At 43.1% G+C, this 23,286-nt stretch overlaps 1 protein-coding gene across 1 annotated transcript in view; it reads right to left on the reverse strand.

Moving 5' to 3' along the window:
- The window catches only part of ATG14 (autophagy related 14), a 32,166-nt gene that overhangs the window by 6,813 nt on the left and 2,067 nt on the right, over positions 1 to 23,286 (reverse strand). The window contains exons 2-5 of the mRNA XM_075614750.1: positions 16,217 to 16,279; positions 9,504 to 9,546; positions 6,229 to 6,310; positions 887 to 1,124 (exon numbers count right to left, since the gene is read on the reverse strand). Of these exons, the coding sequence (XP_075470865.1) occupies positions 887 to 1,124; positions 6,229 to 6,310; positions 9,504 to 9,546; positions 16,217 to 16,279 (426 nt within the window). The remainder of the gene's footprint in view (positions 1 to 886; positions 1,125 to 6,228; positions 6,311 to 9,503; positions 9,547 to 16,216; positions 16,280 to 23,286) is intronic.

The following is a 23,286-nucleotide window of genomic DNA, read 5'->3' on the forward strand; positions in this document are numbered from 1 at the left end:
GCATACCCAGGTTTAAGGACACTCACGAGTAAGGACATAGTGCCCAATAGGCAAACGGCAGCTCACGCATGCGCCTGTCAGCACGTCCTGAACAGCAATACCGACTCCCTACCTGTACCGAATCTGTGCACAAGAGGAGGAGACTATAGAGCCTGTTACAAATGTGTTATTTACATCAGTTATGCACGTATATGACGATTGCAGTACAGTACGTGCATCAAAAGTGGGAAAAGGTAGTGGTTCACTTTAAGTACATTTTCACTTTACATACATGCTCCGGTCCCATTGCGTACGTTAATGCGGGGTATGCCTGTATACTACAATAATAATATTACACAAAACACATGCAATAATAGAAAAATGTCTGTTTTATTCTGTTACCAATATTGGACATTTGCCAATGGGATTTCTTTTTCTGCTATTCGTGCCGATTAATATTTTTTATGTAACGTCATGCCATCTGACCGGGGTCATTGTTGTGGCAGACTTGAGAAAGGGATGTGGACAATCCTAGCGCACATTATAGTACACAATGTTACTTTCCAATACTCATATGGCACGGGTACAGTATTATGCACAGTCGCTGTACTAGTATACGTAAAAACGCAGCTCCTTGGCCATGCAGAACGGAAGAAGCAATGAAGGCAGGTGGGTGACATTGTAACATCTGAAGTCCTGGGGAAGCGGCCCGGACACGAGCAGCACCGTGGTGCGGGCGCCTGCCGTTCCGATATATCATTAGATTGGATGTTGGACTGCACAGTGCCACGCAGAATATGGAGAATTTGCAGCCTCTCTCACATAAAGCCGTGGCGCCTGTACTTTTTTCGCTCTTAAAATCGGTTAAATAAAAGTGTGGTTGAAAAGTTCCCCAAGTTCGGTTTACCTTGTAAAACTCCTCACATCCTCTATGGGGAAGATCACCGATGTTAGCTCAAGTATGTGTGATCGCCGCAGGCTCGCCAGCTGCGCGTGCTGACTTTTCAGATCGTGGCTCCTCCTCTCCACCACGTCGCTGAGCTTGCGGTTCCGCCTCTGGATTTTCTCCTTTTTCTCCTGGTGCCACTGAGCCCGGCGGTAAAGTTTTTGGTTGTCTTCTTTGAACTTAAGGAGCAACTCAGAATCTAAAAACAAAAGAAAGCCCAGTAATGATTCAATCAGAGTGATAAAATGCTTGGGCTATGTCCAACAGCGCGCGCAAGCGGGGAGAGGGTAGCAAAGCATTTGTTTACATTTTAATCCTGGCCCACACTATTTTAAAAAGGCAATCCAAGCAGGCCATCCCCCCCCCCCCCCAATTTTTTTTAACATGATTGTAGCAGGGGGTCCCCCAGAGGTCAACCCCGTTAATTTCAGCTCCGGGGACGCCCCGCTTCCGGAGATACTTAACTCTGTAGTGGGTGCCAGTAGCGGCCCGATGGGTAAAAGGGTTCACATAATGGCCGCTTTTCAAAGCTCCCGTGCCCTGCGGGCCAATAGGAAGCTGTGGGGTCATCCGGTGCGGCTTCCTATTGGCCCACGTGACGCGGGAGCTTTAAAAATCGGAGAGATACCAGCACCCCCTTTGGGAGGAAAATATCTCCATGAACGGGGGGTCCCAGAGCGGAAAATTAATGGGGTTCGGCTGCCGGAGACCCCCTGCTTCTATACTATGTTAAAAAATAAAATAAATGTGCAAGTAAAATCGTCTGCTTGGATTGCTCCTTTAAAGGACATTGGGCCATACTCACTACATGGTGGTATCCCATAAGGCACCTTACGGCACCAGGACCCTTCCGGCCCATTCAGGTGAATACGTGTAGCAAGGCTAAGTCTTCGGTGCCTCGCGCAATCACGGCACCGAAGGATTAACGCTATGGCGGTCCCATACAGAAGCATGGACCCTCCCCAACTCCATCATGGTATACATGGGGTGGGTAACTCCAGTCCTCAAGGGCCACCAACAGGTCAGGATATCCCTGCTTCAGCACAGGTGGCTCAATCATTGGCATAGTCGAAGTCTGTTAGACTTGCTCTGTCTGTTAGACTGTGGCTCGGTCATAATACTGAGCCACGTGTGCTGAAGCAGGGATATCCTGACCTGTTGGTGGCCCATTGAGGACCGGAGTTCACCTGCCCCTGTGGTAGACAGATCCCGGAGCCGGGGAATTTTGCTTGTTTGTCTGTAGCACCGCAAACAGCGGGCCTGGCTACATCAGTAGGTCACATGAATCATGATTACACAGCACGTACATTATAACTGAATGACTAGGATTATTTATTTATTTATAAAATATTTTACCAGGAAGTAATACATTGAGAGTTACCTCTCGTTTTCAGGTATGTCCTGGGCACAGAGTTAGGACAAATAATACATGGTTACAAGTACAGTTACATAAATGAACAAGGTATACATTATATGCAAGACATTGCGTGCACAGTTAAAGAAAATATATATTATGAGCGTATGAAACAGTTACAGACCAGTTTAAAATGTGAGACAGCCTTAGATTTGAAAGAACTTAAGCTGGTGGTGGATGTGAGAGTCTCTGGTAGGTTGTTCCAGTTTTGGGGTGCACGGTAGGAGAAGGAGGAACGTCCGGGTACTTTGTTGAGCCTTGGGACCATGAACAGTCTTTTGGAGTCTGATCTCAGGTGATAGGTGCTGCATGTGGTAGGGGTGAGGAGCTTGTTCAAGTAGCTGGGTAGCTTGCCCATAAAGAATTTAAAGGCAAGACAGGAAAGGTGAACTTTGGCCTAGACTCTAGTGTTGACCAATCTAGTTCTTTGAGCATTTCGCAGTGATGTGTGTTGTAGTTGCATTGGAGAACAAAACAACAAATTGAATTGTAGAGGGTGTCAAGTTTGCTAAGGTGGGTTTGAGGAGCCGAGCCATATACTATGTCTCCATAGTCAATAATTGGCATTAGCATCTGCTGTGCGATACGCTTTCTGACCAGGAGACTTAGGGAGGATTTGTTCCTGTAAAGTACCCCTAGTTTGGCATAGGTCTTGGTTGTCAGGGTATCAATGTGCATTCCGAATGTTAAGTGGGAGTCAAACCATAAGCCCAGGTATTTAAAACTAGTGACAGGGGTTAGGGTGGTGTTAGCGTTGGTTCTAATCTGGAGCTCAGTCGCTGGAAGCTTTAAAAATTTAGTCTTGGTCCCAAATACCATTGTTACAGTCTTGTCAGTGTTTTAAAAACAGTTTGTTTTGGGAAATCCCGTTTGAGTCTCAAAAAGTCAGACTGAAGTATGTGTTGAAGGTCAGAGAGGCTATGGCTGTGTGCATATAGGATTGTGTCATCTGCATACATGTGTATTGAGGCTTCCTTACAAGCTGTGGGAAGATCATTAATGAACACTGAGAAGAGTAGGGGCCCCAGAACAGAGCCTTGCAGGACGCCACAGGTGATATCCAGGGGGTTGGAGTTAGAGCCTGAGATGGACACATGTTGGGATCTTCCCGATAGGTAGGACTGAAACCAGTTTAAAGCATGCTTCCCTATTCCAGAGCTCTGGAGTTTGTTAAGCAGGATAGCATGATCAACTGTATCAAAAGCCTTTGCAAAATCTAGGAATACTGCACCAGTGAGTTGTCCCCGTTCCATTCCACACTGGATTTCATTGCAAACTTTTAGCAGGGTAGTTACGGTGCAGTGTTTGGGGCGAAAGCCAGATTGGAATTGGCTAGGGAAATTTGTCTTGGTATAGTAATCGCTTAATTGGGAGTGGACACATTTTTCCATGACTTTGGATAGAATTGGGAGAAGTGAGATTGGTCTGTAGTTTGAGACAGTGTTTTTGTCCCCATTTTTGAAGATTGGGACAACTCTAGCAGTTTTCCAGGTCTTAGGGATATGGCCTACAGACAGGATAGAGTTGACTATGGAAGCAATTGGTTTGGCAATGGCTGGGGCACCAAGTTGTAGGAACCTAGATTGTAGTAAGTCAGGTCCACATTGGCTGCTTAGTTTTAGTTTGAGGAGCGCTTGTGTAATCTCCTCTTCAGATACTGGGCCAAATTGAAAATTGTGGGCAGTGTTGGGAGGGGGTGGGGCTATGTGGGCACTCCCAGGATGAGATTCAGGTTTGTGGTTTGGGCTGCGTTTTGCTAATAAGTTAGTGGCACACCCCACAAAGTAATCATTGAATGCATTTGCAATGTCAGTGGGGTTTGTCAGAGTAATATCCCCCTTAGTGATATTACTTGGTTGTTGATGGTTAGGAGGCTGGAATATATTGTTGATAACCTTCCAGAAGTTAGCTGGGTTTGATGTATTTTGGTGGAGATTGTCAGAGTAATATTGTGCTTTTGCATGCCTTGTTTGCCTTGTGCACATGTTCCGCAGGCATCTGTAGTGATTGAGTTCCTTGGTAGTGCCAGTTACTTTGTAGCTTTTCCACAAGGTATCCCTGAGCTGGTAGAGTGCAATAAGGTCAGATGTAACCCATAGAAGATGGGCCCCCCTTACCCTTATTTTGCGTAAGGGAGCATGGGTATCGCAGAGTTTTAAGAACTCGGATTGGAAATAGTCGAGCGCAGAATCAGGGTCGGGAATTAAATCGATTCTGTGCCATGGGCAGTTGGTAAGGTCATCCAGAAACTGTTGTGGGTTAAAGTTTTTAAATGTTCCAGTGAGGAGAACTTTAGGGCTTGAATGGGGCGTTTTAATTTTCCTTACACAGTACACTATTGCATGGTCACTGAAAATGTCAGGAAGGATGACAGAGGATTGGATTCTGCTGGGGTTTGAGGAGAGAATCCAGTCTAGCAAGGAATGGTTATGCGATTTCAGGTTTGTCCGTGTGGGTTGGGAAATGAGTTGTGATAGGTTAAGTGACTTGAGCTGTATCTGGATATTATGGTTTTTAGGGTCAAGCCAGTCGAAGTTGAAATCCCCAAGAACTAGCAGCTCACTCTTCTTGTTCAGAGAGGAAATGGAGCCAAGAAACTGGGTGATATCAGCCACGGATTGTAGAGGGGCTTTAGGGGGGCGGTAGATGCCAGCAAGCAAGATGGGCTTAGAAAAAAGGAGGCAGATTTTGCCAACTAGAATTTCAAAAGAGGGTGGGCTTGGGGGGCAATTTAACAGTGTAAATTGTAATGTGTCTGCAATATAAAATAACACCCCTCCTCCTCTCTTGGACCTATCTCTCCTAAAAATGGAGTATCCCTGAATGGCGATATTTGCAACAGGGGTTTTATGGGTTAGCCATGTTTCTGTAAGAACGATGGCTTTGGGTTTATGCATAAGTCACCATGCCCTTAGTTCGTCCAGTTTGGGCAGCAGGCTCCGGATATTTATATGGGCGACAGATAGCCCTTTTTGGAATTTAAAGGTGGAATTCTCAGGGGCATGGGACAGATTTGAAATGGGAGGACCTGGGTTAGGTTCAATATCACCTGCTAAAGAGAGTAATAGTATGAGCAGAAATTTGGGTAGTTGTTTGCAAGTTGTAAATTTGCAGCGTTTGCAATTAGAGTGAGCAGTGGTTGGTGTGCTGGTTTTTAGGGTTCTCCACCAACATTCTGTAAATAGTGAAAGGCTTTTGAGTAGTCCAGGGTGTATGGTGATGTTGGGTGTGGGCCAGGATGGAGGAGTTTGTAGTGGATAGAGGGAGTAACATCTCCATGAGGCCAGGAGAAAGAAAAAAGTTAAGATACATAGCAGGTTCATGGTGCCAGAGGTAGGCAGTGCTGCATGGAGCTATTGTGAGCAAAGTGAGCGTGTGCAGACTAAACAGCAGGGGTGTGCCTGTTCCTTGTCAAATGTTTTGCTGCATTGCAATGCTAGAGTCAATTCAGGGTTTCAGTGTTTTGTGCAGTCAGTTTTGGGAGAGGCTGAGTGAAATAAGTTGTAGGATACCCCATGATTAAGAGTCACTTTTTTGGTGGAGGCACCAAGTAATAAAAGGGAGGGTGTGTTAAAAAAGAAATAAGTTACAACTTGGTTGCGATCGATTTAATAGAATAAATGGAGGAGCGGTGGTTCCTTAACCCCTTGCATGCCAGAGGTGCCTACAAATGCATCGACAAGCAATGTATATTCCTGGTTCATCCAGCAGCAAATGGGTTAATGCCTATAGTACTATAGTATGCTGTTAGATATAATGCATAGAACCTCATTTAATTCAGGTCAATCTGGTTTACGTGCCAAATTAAATGTAATTTATGTTTTTTTTTTAGTTCACGCGCAACGGATATAGTATTTTAGAGCACCCCTATTCAAAGTTATTTACTTACTTTTTGTGATCTCTTCATTTCCGTTGCAAATGCTTTGTTTCAGTTGTTCAATTCTCATTTGGCAAGACATTATCTTCCATTTCTGAAAAGTAGTTTTTAGTTACAAGCCCATCTCAAAATATTGGTCTATGTATGTATATCTTTATTTATATAGCACCATGAATATACGTAGCGCCTCACAGCAGTAATACACGGGGCATAAGAATATAACATAATGGGAATAAGCGCTTCAGACATAAAAGTAACATTTAGAAAAGGAGTCCCTGCCCCGAAGAGCTTACAATCTAAGTGGTAAGAAGATACAGAGACAGTAGGAAGGTGTTAAGTGCGTCTGCAAGGGGCCACAGTCCATGTATGAGATGTATAGTATTACACAACGGAACTACTAATATGCTTCGTTAAAGAGGTGTGTTTTAAAATGGGTCTTAAAAGTGGAGAGTGGGTACCAGTCGGATATTGAGGAGAAGGACATTCCAGAGGTGTGGGGCAGCGAGTGAGGATTTAGGCGGGAGAGGGATTTAGATACAAAAAGGGGTAGACAGAAGACATCCTTGAGCAGAATGCAAGAGTCGGGCAGGTGTGTAGTGAGATATTAGGGTGAGATGTAAGCAGGGGCAGAGGGGAGTATAGTGAGATATTAGGGTGAGATGTAAGAAGGAGGAGAGGGGAGAGAATAGTGAGATATTAGGGTGAGATGCAAGGAGGGGCAGAGGGGAGAGAATAGTGAGATATTAGGGTGAGATGTAAGGAGGGGCAGAGGGGAGAGAATAGTGATATATTAGGGTGAGATGTAAGGAGGGGCAGAGGAGAGTATAGTGAGATATTAGGGTGAGTTGTAAGAAGGAGGAGAGGATCGGTTTTAGCAAAATAAAAGATTGAACAGGGATGTTTTGACCCCGTTTGATAAACTTCCAACTAGAAAAACAATGCATAAAATGCAACAAAAAGGAACAGAAAGGCAGTAAATAGACAAGATACAGATGTGTAAACACCCATCTTTAACACAAAATAATTAGATGACTTGTTGAAAGTTATTTTTAACTACTTGTTTCAAACAAAATATGGATTACAGAACAAAGATTTTTCCTCAATTAAAACATGAAATAAATAGAAATGGTATGTGCGGCACTGGAGTGGCCGTGTTAAAAGTCCAAGCTTGTTTTCCATCTGAAGAGCCAGAAAGATAAAAACTTTAACCAGACACAAAAAAAAAAAAAAAAAAAAAAAAAAAAAAAAGAATGGGAAGGCATTTAAGATCTTAAGGTTACTGGATACAAATATTATGCATCTACTTCATAAAGCATTGTGTGCAACTGTTACTACATAATTTTTCAACCAGGGTTCCCCGAGCATCCCTTAAGGCTGGGGCGCGCGAGATTCTCTGCGGGGGGCGCGCGAGATTCTCTGCGGGGGGCGCGGGGTTGACAGAGGCCTTGTGCGCTTACTGGAGACATTTAAATTAAATGCCGTGGAAGTGGCGAAGGCCTCTGTAACTCGCTTACCTTGGTTCTGTCTTCTTTTGGTGACACGTCACCATGGCAACGCCGCATTGCCATGGCAACATGACGCCAGAGCAAAGGTAAGAGGAAGGCGCAAGGAGAGGGGGACAGTTGGCAGGGGGAAAAGATTGCGCTCCCCTGCAATTTTCAGGTAATTAAAAAATTGTACCAAATACAGAAGAATTTACAATGCATCTGATCACAGACGCGCTATTAGAGAGGGTTGGGGTTCCTTACAATGCATCTGATCACAGACGCGCTATTAGAGAGGGTTGGGGTTCTTACAATGCATCTGATCTCAGACGTGCTATTAGAGAGGGTTGGGATTCCTTACAATAACATATTATGAACATCAAAAACACACATTAAGTAAAAATTGGAAAAGGTATTGAAATCAATTAAAATGATGGTATCTGTGGAATCATTAAATTGGCTTTATTTAAACTAAATCCCCCTGTCAGGAGTATGGGTGGGGGGGGGGAGGAGGGGATGTGTGCTGACACTTTTAAATGCATGTTTAAGTAGCCAAATGTATTATATTCCCAAGGTTTCAGAAAATAGGAAACCCTAAACCTGCAGAGTGGGAATTAAAATGAGATCTGTTCGCCTTTGGAGTGTAGACATAACTGCTCAAACAATTGGAAAATTCCTATGGGGCCCTTGAAATCCTGTTCATTGCAAACAAAAAAATATCACCAATGATCTCTGACATGATCAAAAAGCTGGTTTCAAAGACATGGGGAGTTGGAATGAGCATGAAAAGGTAATTAATTGCAGTGGGAAAATATAATGGTCTTATCCATGTGTACAGCGCTCAGAAATATGGGGCTTTGTGTATGCTGCTCACCAAATGCATTGCATGCCAATATATACATAACCTCTGAGGTTTCCTTCCTTTTAGGGGTTTCACCACCATTGCTTTGTCTTTGATCTTTAACGCATTTAAAAAGACAGGTTTCCATAATAATTAGATGTGTTTTAAGCATTTTCAAAGCAAGGTCTTGATTTCGGACAACACATTGAGCCTGCCTCTAGTTATTAGAAGGTGCCACAGTAATTAAATGCCTGGAAAATGTATGCAGTCCTACTTTAGTGAATCCCTTTTGTGAGGCAAATATATAAGGAGAGAAAGTCAGAATTATAGTAGTTACAAAACATAATGACACCACCTCTTGTAAACCTGCAGTTGGCAAACATTCAGTGAAGAATTACACCTTCTTAACCGTGAGTCTTCCAGCAAACAAGATAAACACATCAGTAATAACACACTTGTGTATGTATATTTTTTTAAAGTACCAACCAGGTACGCCACACTTTACATAAGAGAATAGTGTCGTTTAGTGAGTGGCGGGCATCAAGAACTATTTAAACACACCGTTGAACAGGTGAGTTTTTTTAAACCCATCTGAAGATAGAGAAGGTGCTTGGTGGACATCAACAGGGGGAGCGTTCCAGAGATAAGGTGCAGCATATGCAAAGGGTTGTTGGGCGTGAGAGCTGTTGACACATGGGGTAGAGAGAAGACAGGCCTGAGCAAAGTGCAGAGCGCAAGTACGGGTATAGCGAGAGAATAAAGCTTAAATATTGCCAGGGGCAGACCAATAGAGAGCCTTTCAGCACAGGTGGCTCACAGTCACCTGTGCTGATGCAGGGATTTCTCGAAAACCTGACCTGTTGGTGGCCCTTGGGGACTGGAGTTGGACACCCCTGGTTTAGCGTAGTAATCACATGGCCAGCTGCCGAAAGTCCCCATTTGTGACAGAAAATGGAACTCACCAGCTTATCCGCGGCCAGCCTTCCTTCTATTGCTTTTGCGACTCTAAAATAAAGAAATGGAGATTGCAAGTCACATGGTGTGTGTGTGTCAGTGTGTCATTGTGTGTGTGTCTCAGTGTGTTTGTGTGTGTCAAAGTGTAATTGTTAACCGAGGTTGCTTTACTAGTTTTCAAAAACCATCTAGTTGGTTAGGACTTACCCGGGAGTTATTTCTGCCTTTGCTTTTTTTGTTTATTATTGCCTGCTCCTGCATTATGCAATTACTTTATAAAAAAAAAAAAGGATTTAACCCATTGGTTCTTTGGTAGAAACAAACAATATAAAAACTGTATTCCAAGATTCTCCACTCCATAGCTTGTATATCATTTAATTCCTGCAGTTTGACGGTAAACAAAAACGAAACAATGTCCCAATATGTCTCTCACACTTACTGCGTAGTGAAAATTGTGATCTAAATATAGCCAGTGTACCAATTATTTTTTAGATAATATTCCCTTAAAGGAAACCAAGTCTAAATGAATCATAGCAATATTAATTTAATCTGGGTTGCACACAGTAGTTCTTACCAAACAGGTCATTTTTATGTTTTTATGCACGTAACAACACAAACTTCTCCAGCAGCCATTAACCGAGGCTCAGTTATCCACCATCAAAAGAATATCAAAGTATAACATATTTGTTCATAGGTGAGGCCTTAAAAGGGACATCCCGAGGAGACATCCGGTGACGTCACAGGGGATGGTCTGCTAGGGAGACAGATCCTGAGACCTTCTGGCAGCACCTAGATAAAGAAAGCTTTTTCCGATTCCATTTTCTAACTTTTTGGGCACGGTTGTCACCCAGAAGGTCCAGCAATGGCTGGGAAACTTAAAAAACAAACAACCCAGGATGTATCCTGATATTTCGGGGGAACTCAGCGCTCGGCAGGGCAAAGTATAGAAATCCAAGATGGCGGCGAAACACGTGCGCCTCCCGACAAAGACCGAGAACAGCCACATCTGGATACAGAGGGAGGAGAGCTGAAGAAAGAATATATGGAGGCCCTCTTTGTAAGAATGTGACAAGGTTTCCAGGACGACTTGAAAAACGCCATTAGCGGACTCAAAACAGAAACGAACTCCCTGTCCCAGACAACAGAGGGGTTAGAAACCAAAATGGAGGCGGCCTTTCAGCTTCAATCAGCAGCAGCAGAGGATGAAATAATGCGGCTGAGCACAAGATAAATTCCCTAAAGGACGGTCTAGAAGACCAAGAAAATAGGGACAGGCGGCAAAATGTAAGAATTAGGAATATCCCTGAGGCAGTCCTGACGGAGAGCCTCCGCTTATAACAAGCTCTTCTTCATTTCACTGGTCCCCGACCTGAAAGAACATGAACTTCAAACTGACCGTGCCCACCGGGCCCCAGATCCGAGGATCCTAAACGACGGAGAGACGTCAGAGAAATGTCATTATTACCCAACCATAGAGAGGATTATGCCAGCCAGCAGAGAAAAGGGAGATATCCCGTTTGAAAACGAATCTCTCCAAATCTTTAAGGACTTGTCTAAAGTCACAATAACCAGACGGCGTGAGCAGAGGCTCCTCACTCTACTATTGGAAGATAAAAAGGTATCCGCTACAGGTTGGAGTTGCCATTTAAGCTGGTGGTGATGAAAAATGGAAAATATATGTCCATCAGGGATCCAGAGGAAACTGGACTGTTTTTTAGATCTCTGGGCTTATCCGTTCCTGACCCGCAAGAAGGATCCCGAAAAGACCAGGCCTCAATGTGGGTCCTCCTCGGTCTTCAGAGAGAATAGCAAGCCAAAAACCAAGAATTTTTTCCCCCCTACCACCCAATTTGCCTGCAGCCCAAAAGAAGATTTCCCTCAACACAAGATTCTTGGCCCATTGTGCGCCTCTCCACCCCCTACCGTGGATTTTCTAGGATGCAGGCCTTCAAACGCTTACCTGCCCAACTGAGTCTCGGACGAGATCGCCATTCCAAAGCTATGCAGCTGCAAGCTTTAATTTGAGGAACCAGCGGGGAGGGAGGACGAGTGGCTGCAGATCTTCCGCAACGAAGTTTGGACTATCCATCAGATACCCAGGAACCAGATTTATCCCAGTTGATACCCCTACTCACTGTGGAGGGTCGAGCGAATACAGCGGCGGAGGATCAGCCTACACAGTCGGCCATTTCGGGGGAGCAGAGTGGGGTCTCCGATCCAGCCTTACCATCTTGCGGTACACTGGGAAGGCTCTCCAGAATGGCGGTTGCCAGATGGAGCCGTGCACCCTCCTTGGATGGAAGGGGGAGATTAGACTTCTAGGTTTCTTTTGGGGGGTGGTGAGTGATCCGAGTAAGAGGGCCGAAGCCACCCAAAAGTTGGGAGGCCGTCTTTACCGAGGATATTTCCAGGACTGTGCCGGGATCCTATGGTGTCCACAGGCCCTGCTTGTGATCCGGTGTGAATCTTCAACTCAAGGTTTGGCCTCTAACATTTGCTATAGTTAAGCTATGCCGAGGTCTCCGGGGTGGGAGTCTATGAGGTGCACATGGAATATTTGGAATAAAACCAACATGAAATATAAATAGGTGAAAAATAGGTGTAAAATCAGCGCTTATGCAAACAACAAAATTAAAAATATGTTAATACAGAAAAACCTTAGATACAATGTCCAATTGGTAGTCCTGGAGCTGCCTAAAGAGATAGTTCTGGTATCTTCTACCCAGAATTGGATTGAAGGAGAGAGGTAACCTCTTCTGGCGCTGAGGCAAGGATATAGAAGGATATAGAAGGATATGCTTGAGATTTCTTCTTTTAGACTGTGACCTCAGGAGAAGGGAGAAAAAGACAAAACATGCAGGAAGCCTGCAATGGTGTAATACCCAAGGGATAACAATGATATATTGAAGGAGCAATTTATTACAAAGTTAAAATAACCATGGATAACAGTTAATTACAAATATAATTAATAATATAAGTGCCTAGCACTAAATATAAAATGAACAAGTCCCTAAGCACTACCCAAAACCTTGCACTTTTGAACTTGGTCCAAGATTTCTTTCTTTGCTCCGCCTGGTAAAAATTGAAAACCTACTCACCGGACGTGAATAGGTAATGGGCACTTGGTTAAATGGTCTTTGCCGCTGAGATCGCTGACGAAGAAAGACACCATTAGAGCTTTCGAAACGCGTTGGAAGGTTTTTTGGCACCGTTGAGCCACCGTAGCAGTGGACAAATACTGGTGACGTCATCTCGCCAGCAGATCGTGTGTATTCCAGGAAGCAATTCTCGTTGGAGCACAGAACCTGATTCCCGGCAGCAGCAGACGAAAACACCACCAGGCGAGCGGCGATCTCAGCGGCAAAGACCATTTAACCAAGTGCCCATTACCTATTCACGTCCGGTGAGTAGGTTTTCAATTTTTACCAGGCGGAGCAAAGAAAGAAATCTTGGACCAAGTTCAAAAGTGCAAGGTTTTGGGTAGTGCTTAGGGACTTGTTCATTTTATATTTAGTGCTAGGCACTTATATTTTTAATTATATTTGTAATTAACTGTTATCCGTGGTTATTTTAACTTTGTAATAAATTGCTCCTTCAATATATCATTGTTATCCCTTGGGTATTACACCATTGCAGGCTTCCTGCATGTTTTGTCTTTTTCTCCCTTCTCCTGAGGTCACAGTCTAAAAGAAGAAATCTCAAGCATATCCTTCTATATCCTTGCCTCAGCGCCAGAAGAGGTTACCTCTCTCCAACATGAAATATAAGCTTACGTCCTCTCAGTCTAAACCAATTCATCTCTTTAAGAACCCAAATTTTCCCCCGGATTGTGACCCAAAACAAATTTAGTCAATTCCAAACTAAAAATACAGCTCAACCCCGTTATAGCGCGATCTGAGCGTGGCTCACCATTTAAAAACATCTCCATTGTTTTTTTATTTTTTTATTTTATTATAACATTCAATGCTTTATTGCGAACGGACACATACATACATACATACACACACCTCCCCCACTACACTAATAATTTTACCATACCATGCAGGAATCTAACCCATGACCCTTCATACACTAGTAGCAATTCTCTAGCTGCTACACCATAGGATTGGTGTGATGTCATTGACTCTATAAACAACTTAACTTATACTGCACTGTTTATTTATAGAGTCAATGAGGGGAGGTGTGTGTGTGTGTGCGTAAAAATCTTGGAGTTGTGCGCCGCGCACGTGGACGCAGCCTGATGAAGCAGGGAGAGGAGAGAGCTGCAGATGCCGGGTAAGTCCTCGCGCGGTGACCATTTCGAGATCCTGGTTATAATGCGGTCTCATTATGTGGGCCCCGAGCACCGCCTTATAACAGGGTTCAGCTGTATTAAGATACTAGCAGATCTTGTTGAAAAAGGAAAAGATCCTTTCCTTTCAATAACTCCAAAGTAAATATTAGGCTCGGGACCATCACATGTTCAAATTTCTTGAAATTAGGCATCTTCTCCATAAAATCTCCCTGAGTCTTGTTTTTCCTAATATCTCAAATATTGAGTCGTATTGCAGGAGAGGTATCTACCAAAAGGGTTTGATCACGAGGATATACCTGGGAATGGAATAGTCAGTAAATAGTCCAGACCACAACTACATGCTCAAATGGTCCGAAGATTTTAACATGGAGATTGACAGGGACGACTGGGAGGATGTCTGATAATTTGCGGCAAAAACTTCCATTTGTACAACGACCAAAGGGAATATATATATATAAAATCTTCCAGTGGTATCCAACTCCAAGCAGACTGAGGCAGATTTACCCAGAGACTTCTGACTTGTGTTGGAGGGGTTGTGGACAAAAAGGGGATAGGTTCACATCTGGTGGACGTGCCCTGCCATTCAAAAATGTTGGTTAATGGTCCAAACGAACAATACCGGTCGACCTACTGGTCTTCCTCCTGGCTAAGCCAGTAGAAGATATTAGCCGCCCTCAGACGGCTGATCTCATTTATACTAACAGCAGCTAAATGTTCAATAGTGGCCGCGTGGAAGAAAATTGCGCCCTCCAGACAGACGGTAGAGAAGCGAATAAACCATGTGATGCTTATGGAAAAGCTGAAAGCTTTTCTGAAACAATGTACTGATGAATTTTATAGAACCTGGGACCCATAGCTTGAGATTTAAGAGGAGAACGATTCGGTTTGAATGACCCTCCATAACCAACAGACCTCATACTCCTGAATACATTCTTTTTTTGATGGATAATAATAACAAATAATGACAAATAATTTAAGACAAATTAGTATTGGAGCCGGGAGTGGTAACTATGGGAGATATTCCAAAAGGCTAGAGGCCGATGAGGAAGACAGGGGATCCATCCCCATATCCCTCTCCACATCCCCTTTACCCCCATTATTCATACCTATTTGGTTTTCTTTTTTGGTCGGTTTACTATGAATGCAACAAATTACAATTGACACCCAGAGGTGGTGCGAGTGGGCCCATGGTCTATCCGAACTACTCGGGTATGCACACAAAGGTGTACATTTGCTGTTCTATGGATAATGTCTATTGCCTGATTTTATTCTGTCATTTGCGATATCCATTTGTCTGATTAATGCTGTATCCTGATTAATGCTGTATCCTGATCTCTTGTATTCTATTATTTTTCTTTAGGGCAAACCCAATAAAAATATTTGAAATGAGGGGGAAAAAAACAAAAAAAAATCCCACCTTGGATCAAAGGGACATGTTTATGGGGTCACATTCAGATAATGTATACTAGGGGTGGCCAACTCCAGTCCTCAAGAGCCACCAACAGGCCAGGTATTAAACATATCCCTGCTTCAGCATAGGTGGCTAAATCAGAATGACAGCCACGGATTGAGTCAGCTGTGCTGAAGCAGGGATATCCCCGATACCTGGCCTGTTTGTGGCCTCTGATTACTGGAGTTGATCACCCACGATGTATACCTTTTTTCCTAAATCTGACACCTACTTTTCCTTTGTTTTTTTTTTTTTAAAACAGACTTGGGGAAGGGGGCTTGATTTCCTCTAGCTATTCCCTTTTGTCTTTTCAGCAAGTGTTGTACAGCCAGTCATTGATTCTAAGGCTAAGTTCACGGTGTTGGCTGCTGTACGCGCGCTTGGCGTCCTGGCGGCACATGCACAGCTTAAACCCCCGATCTGCAGGGAGCGGCACAGCCCAAAGCACTGCGCTCCCATTGGTCCAAGCTATCTGCCCTCGTATTGGCTCCCACGCACCACGTGACCGCACGGGAACACAATCGTGTTATCTCCCTGGCAAGCTGACGTGCCACCGCACTGCATGAGCCAACACACAAGAAGACACTGGGGCCTGCCTGATTTAAGTTATTGACCGGTGTGTGGCGCTCACGCCGCCATCACCACCGGGGACCTTGTGCAAGGACAGGGTGGGATAAGTGTAAAGAAAATACTTGCTTCACACACTTCCCTATTCAGAGGTTCCCAAGAAATTCAACCGGACAACTATATGGGATTTCACTTTTAAAGCTCGCACACGAGGCTGCAATAGTTTCACTTTCAGGTGCTCTGGCACTGAAAAACCACTCACATGTAATTCCCAGCGAGAGTATCTGTGACTGAGTAATTGCGTTAAGTAATTGTATAGCAAAGTGTTCTGTCCCCCAGAAAATAACAATACAGAAATTGTACTACAATAATAGGAAACATCTGCCAAGATAATTAAAAGCGTAACTTACTGTTTTTGAAAATCCAGCTGCTTATTTCTAAGGTGGTTCAATCGCTCTCGCTTGTCTGCAAACCTGAAAGAGTTGAGAATATGGTCTTATAAATTAAAGTCCTTAGTGAGAAAAAATAACTAAATAAAAATAGTCAACAGAATGTCCTACTTGATATCAGTCAATGATTAAATGAAATTATGGTTGAATATGTGATGCTTGCAGTTCATTGTACAGCCAGTCGATTACTTTATTTTCAAGATAGTTTACGTTAAATGGTTTGTTTTATATTAGAATGAGCCTATATGTAAACATGCGATTTTAAAAGAATGATTTGAGAATGTTTGAATGCAAAACGTATTACTACTATGCTAAAATAGCTCTTCATCGGGGGCAGCTAAACTGTGGACCTTTAAAAGCGGAGCTAATTATGGGTCCCGGTTCAAAAAGCAGTGAAGCCACCTTCCCATCAGGGAAGCTTTCCACCGCATTCACAGAAATGCTTCCTAAAAGAACATAGCATATAGAACAGGGGCTATAAAAAGAGATTATGCCAGATGCACAATAATGTACTTTGTGGTGACATATTCTGAATGTATGCAACACTAACATTTTCATATTAAAATTAAGCAGAAAAATTGCCCAACACCATCCATAATGCAAGCCCCATTTACCCAACAAAACGTGAGTTCAGTAAGGGGAGTAAGGAAGCAGACCGCTATTTTGAGGATGGTGCACTTGAGGCTTAAAAAAATTAAATAAAATGGTAATCTTTCAAATGTATGCTGCAGAACTGTTTTGAATGGGACTTTTACTGCTTGCGTTTTCATTGTGAAACAAAATAAAATAAAAAACTTTATTACACAACTATACAGTACTAGGGTCTTGTGATAGTTACTTAATACTTTACTGGTATTGATCACTTCTGAAAGTTGGATCAATGTTTCAGTTAGGTCTAAAGCCCAAAGTGGATCAAAATGAAAGTTGTCATATTAGGCTGTACATTTTCAATTCTTTCATCATGGTTTAGAAAAGGCAAACAATATATTTGTTGTATTCATTATTGCATATTAAAACCATTATCTAATGTTTGTTGTACCAAGTAAGAGATGCAGGAAACGCAGATACAGGCATACCCCGCATTAACATACGCAATGGGACCGGAGCATGTATGTAAATCAAAAATGTACTTAAAGTGAAGCACTACCTTTTTTCCACTTACCGATGCATGTTCTGTACTGCAATCGTCATATACGTGCATAACTGATGTAAATAACGCGTTTGTAACAGGCTCTATAGTCTCCCTGCTTGCGCACAGCTTCGGTACAGGTAGGGAGCCGGTATTGCTGTTCAGGACGTGATGACAGGCGCATGCGTGAGCTGCCGTTTGCGTATTGGGCGATATGTACTTACTCGCGAGTGTACTTAAAGTGGGGTATGCCTGTACTATGGAATGACGTTTACCAAACACACACAGCTACAAAATTCCAAGTCATGACTGTACACGTAACTTCCGCTTTCTTATGGCAAAGCAGAGAGTTCTGAACAAGCAACAGCCTTGCGTATTATTCTCCGAAGTCCAACTGCAATCTCAAGTCTCCCCTCTCCCTCGTAATCTCAAAAGCATACTAAGGGCGGGACTCCCAATGTGAAAGATACAATTTTTCCAGTATAGGTGTGCCTTCGGTATGGCAGAAATATGGACTAGAGAGATAGAGATACACACACACACAAACACACACTAAATATAATTTAGTTCAGCGGTGCTCAACTCCAGTCCTTAAGGGCCACCAGCAAGTCAGGTTTTCAGGATATCCCTGCTTCAGCGCAGGTGGCTCAATCAGTGGCTCAGTCACCCAGACAGCCACCTGTGCGGAAGCAGTGCTATCCTGAAAACCCAACCTGTTGGTGGCCCTTGAGGACTGGAGTTGACCACCCCTGACTTTGTTTTAACATAGAAAGTGGACAAAAAAAAGAAGTTGAATGAAAGTGAACCATTTAGCCTTCATTTTGTAGCCACATGCCTCCCAGCACCATCACTTTATTTATTTGAATACTATAACCAGGGCTGCCTGCAGAATTTTAGGGGCCTGCAACAAATTTGAAGAATGGGGCCCCTGCAAATTGTACAACAATCACATTCGGTCTACCTTGCCCCTGCATGTCTTTGTCCCCCCTCATGTGTCTTTCGTTCCCCCCCCCAATGTGTCTCTCTCTCACACCATCTTTTCCCCTTCTAGGTCTCTTTTCTCCCTCATTCCCCTATCATGTCTCTCCCTTTCTACCTCCAGCATCTCATTACTGTATTTTCATTCTTCCAATGTCTTTTTCTACTTTCCGTCCCAAAATGGCTCTAGATTTAGTTTCACCCTTATCTGTTTCTTTCCTCCCTTTACACAATATCCTCTCCCCCCCCCCCATCTTTCTTTTCCCACGTATGTATTTCTCTCTTGCACTTTATTTCCGGCAGCCCTGCTTATGACATCTTACACTTAAACAGTATTAATCATGTCATTTTAATATCACGTGTAATTAGACAGCTGTTACAAAAGCATGCAACACTAGGAGTTCAATGCTAAATGACCATGCTATATATGTAATTATTACATTCCTTAAACAAACGAGTACATACATTTCCGGAGGCACAAATGAAATACCAAGTTAGCAATAATTAACTCATTCCATTTTACACATTAAGGAAGATCCAGAGAGGAGAAACATTATGGCAATTAATTTTTTTTACAGGATCATAGCTGAACCACATTGATCCTAGCATTGTAGCACTCCCAGTTAGCGAAATATTTAACCTTATTTGGTGCACGTAAAAATAAAAAAAGAGGGCTCCCAGGGTCACCCAATAAGAAGCTACAGTGATGACACCGCAGCGTTCTATTGGTCTGGGAGGATTGGATGGCAGCCATATTGATTTCCCAAAGGGGAGCAGAAACCTAGCACATGAAAAGGTAAAGATCTCGGGAACTGTAGGGTCCCCGTAGATAGAAAAGATGTGGCTTAATTCTAGGGATCCCCTGCTCAGTTCTGGCTTTGTCAAAAAGAAATACTGTAATTGGAGTATGGGTTAATTTGCTTTAAACAGTAAGAAATTATGGCTGTGGAATGGAGTGTTTAATGCCATTTTTTGATCTTGAATTTAATGTATACAAGAATATACAAATTTTCCATCTTTACTCATGATCTCAAACGGTCTACACCACAGCATCAATGATCTTGTTAAAGCAGGAATCCCACTTAGATTCTATTTTTTTATTCAAGCATTTGAATTGAAAGTGGCAGACAATGACATTATGGCTTCCCATTGGCCCGCAGGACCCAAAAGATTGTTTCCCATGGAGGGGGCAGAAACAAGCAACTACACCGGTGAATATCTTGAGAACCAGACTCCCCGGTTTCAATGCTGTAAAATAAATAAATTGATCCGTTGGGATTGCTGATTTAATGGGGCAAAATAAAAGCTTGTGTGAAACGGAGTGAATTGCTTTTTCTCTTAGAGAATGTTAACTGCACATAATATAAAGTACAATTACCAACCACAACATTGTGTATTTGTTTACATAGCAAATAAATGGAAATACTAAATACAATAATTAAAAGCACCAACTCCACTGAAAGTAATATCCTGCCTGGGTGCAAACTGCTGGGGACTGGAATACAGAAAAGATGGAAGCAGGCACTCCAGGACATACATTTTGAAATAATCTTTATTGATTTTTCTATCAACGTTTCGGCTCTACAGAAGCCACTCTCAAAATAGTCTTGAGAAAGGCTCCTGTGGAAAGCCAAAACGTTGATAAATCAATAAAGTTTGTAAAACCAAGTCCTGGAATGCCTGCTTCTATGTATGTACACACAAAAATCCTTATCTCACTGCCTCAGTGGCAGGAAGGCGGCATTCCGTGTTTAGAAAGATGTATAGTGGCACTTGTGCTGGTAAGGTTTAAAGCAGAAAAACGTGTAAAATCTTACATGATTTTTTTTAAATAAAATCAGTTCTGTAGTATTGGATAATAAAAAAAATACAGTACAGGCATACCCCGCATTAACGTACGCAATGGGACCGGAGTATGTATGTAAAGCGAAAATATACTTAAAGTGAAGCACTACCTTTTCCCCCCACTTATCGATGCATGTGCTGTACTGCAAGCGTCATAAACGTGCATAACTGATGTAAATAACGCATGTGTAACAGGCTCTATAGTCTCCCAGCTTCTGCACAGCTTCGGTACAGGTAGGGAGCCGGTATTGCTGTTCAAGACTTGCTGACAGGCGCATGCGCGAGCTGCCGTTTGCCTATTGGGTGATTTGGCTTTACTCGCGAGTGTACTTAAAGTGAGTGTCCTTAAACCGGGGTATGCCTGAAAGTATTATTCAACTCTTAATGCCATTTTTATGTTCTAAAGTTGCAGTTCAAGAAATATCCTACATGTGTTTCTTTTAATAAATCAGTTCGGTACTATGAGAAAAACATTTTTCAAAAGACATTTTTCAAAAGACATTTTTCATGTATTATAATGTAGCAAGCATTTTTGTTTCTATAGAAACCATTTACAAAGTCACACCCCCTTCCTCTTCTGAAACAGGCTCTGGCACATCCATTTTTGAGCCCTTCCCTCTCTCTAAGGCCGTCCCCGGTGTTAGCTGCTGCACGTGCGCTTGGCGTCCAGACGGTGCATGCACAGCTTCAACCCGCGATCTGCAGTCTGTAGGGAATGATGGTAGGTGTGGGGGGCGTGGCCAAAACAGGGGGGGGGGAGCACAACCATTGGTCAACAATAGCTGCGCTCCCATTGGTCCAAGCTATCTGCCATCGTATTTGCTCCCAGCGCACCACGTGACCATGTCGCCGCACGGGAACACAATCGTGTTGTATCCCCTGCTGGCTGATTTGCCACCGCACTACGTGAGTCAACACACAAGCAGACACTGGGGCCTGCCACTATTGAGGCGAGTGATTGGTGTGTGGCGCGCAAGCCACTGCGTGCGCCGCCGTCACCACCAGGGACCTAGCCTAACAGTGCACCAATTGTATCTAGTGACTGCCTGGTCACATGATCTTCCCCACAGAACTTTGCATCCTGGGTACTCTTGTGCAGCCCTAACCGTTAATGAAATAACTGCAGATTCGGCGATCGATTAAGGAGAACAGATCGATCTGCAATTTAGCTAATCACTTATCAGTGTGCAGATTGTATTGATGCATATATTGAATGGAAAAAAATAAAATTTTCAACGGCAGCTTTAAAGCACCCTTTGATTTCTATAGCAGGTGTTAGCACACTTCTCAAACCGTGTAAGATCTTTGCAACACTTTCCTGTTGGTGATAATTTGTTGCCAATGTTCCCAGCATTTTGAGCTGTAACTGTAACAATAGATAATGATACCTTAGTAATATGAGGATACATTGTAGCTGCTGAGTTACACTGACTGAAGGAGCTATTATGTTAATCACACAATCAGGATTTGTACAGCTTTCTAACAGGATCACCAAATGATCGACATGCAAAGGAGTCCGGCATGGCAAGTAAGGCCTCAAACTTCAAATATGAAACACACCAAAAAGCAATGGCCCTCATTCTCCAGAGGCTGGAATGTCTCTGGGCATTCAGGCAGAGGGTGATAAGAATCCCCAAAGGTTAACCAAAATGTGTCATTCAAACCTCAACCTGGCTACCTACAACAGACAGACTCTCCAGTGAAGCAGCACTGGAAAAGACTAAAAGGCGATACTGTTGGCATTAGTGAAGTTATAAGAAAAGTTGAAGGCCTCATTTTGCTCTAAAGCGAACACCCCTAATATTCCAGAGGCACAGATAAAATGAAGAATCAGGAGTAGGCTTCATTGTTAACAAGAGATGGGGGAGGGGGTGGGAAATAAATAGTGGAGTATGAAGCTCAACAGAAAGAGCAGCCAGAATTGTCAGTTGCCAAAGAGATACAGGCTTAAAATAATCCAAGTGTATGTTCCAACATCAAGTCACAAAGACGATAAAGTGGAAGACTTTTACCATGAAATCAACCAACACAGGAGATTGTCACCTCAAGATCGTTATGGGAGATTTCAATGCAAAGATTGGTGCCAATCATAATGAGGAAGCATCAATTGGTAACAGGAATGAACGTGGGAACAGATTGCTGGAGGAATCGCCAACAAAAACAAGTTAAAGAATATCTGATGAAAAAACAATTAATGAAGAGACGACAAGAAATGCAGCAATCCAATGACCCAAGAACTGTAGATGCAGAGCTGTGCGAGACGATCCGCAAAACGTGTAACTGGAGATGTAAGCGAATGTAACTGATATAGTGAGGAAGACTATCGAAGATAACAAAAGCTTGAAGACAAAGCAGCGACTTATGGTTGGGAAGAAGCAAAGCATTGCACTCAAACAAGACCATCCATCAACAATAAAACACTGTGCACTTATCAGAAAGAGGGTTCAGGAATTCTACATGAAATTGTATAACAGGTAACACAGGTAACACCGGCATAATCCAGCAGAGGAAGAGCGAGAAGAAACCACCAATGATGCACCATGCGTCCTTCCAGAACAAAGCAAAGGTAATAAAATACTTGAGGAATGGGAAGGCTCCCGGGGAAGATGGAATTACAGCTGAAACTTGAAAGATTCTGAAGAGGAAGTAGAGAAAATCCCTACAAACCTCTTTACACGCGGCTCGAAGAACAGGAACATTCCAGCACAATGGAGCGATGTCAGTTATCCTCATCCACAAGAAAGGAGACAGCGACTTCCTCAAGCACTACAGATCCAGTCACTTCCAATCATTTACAGGATATTTACGAAGCTTCTCACTAATATATTCCCACAGAGCCTGGACTTTGCCCGGAGAAGCAGCGGGATGTCACAGCGCGCACAGCACAACGCGCCTCATCCAACAAGTACAAGAAGTGATTTCCCGAAGTAATGAATACGATCGTCCGCTCTCCTTAGGATTCGTAGATTATAAAAAAGCATTTGATTCTGTCTACACATAGAATCTGTGTATTCTGTCGTTAAACCAGCAAAGTTTTAATATAAGAGCCCTTTGAAATAAGTAAGAGATGCCCATGTTA

The sequence above is a fragment of the Ascaphus truei genome, chromosome 9, assembly GCF_040206685.1.
Source record: "Ascaphus truei isolate aAscTru1 chromosome 9, aAscTru1.hap1, whole genome shotgun sequence".
Taxonomy (NCBI): Eukaryota; Metazoa; Chordata; class Amphibia; order Anura; family Ascaphidae; genus Ascaphus; species Ascaphus truei.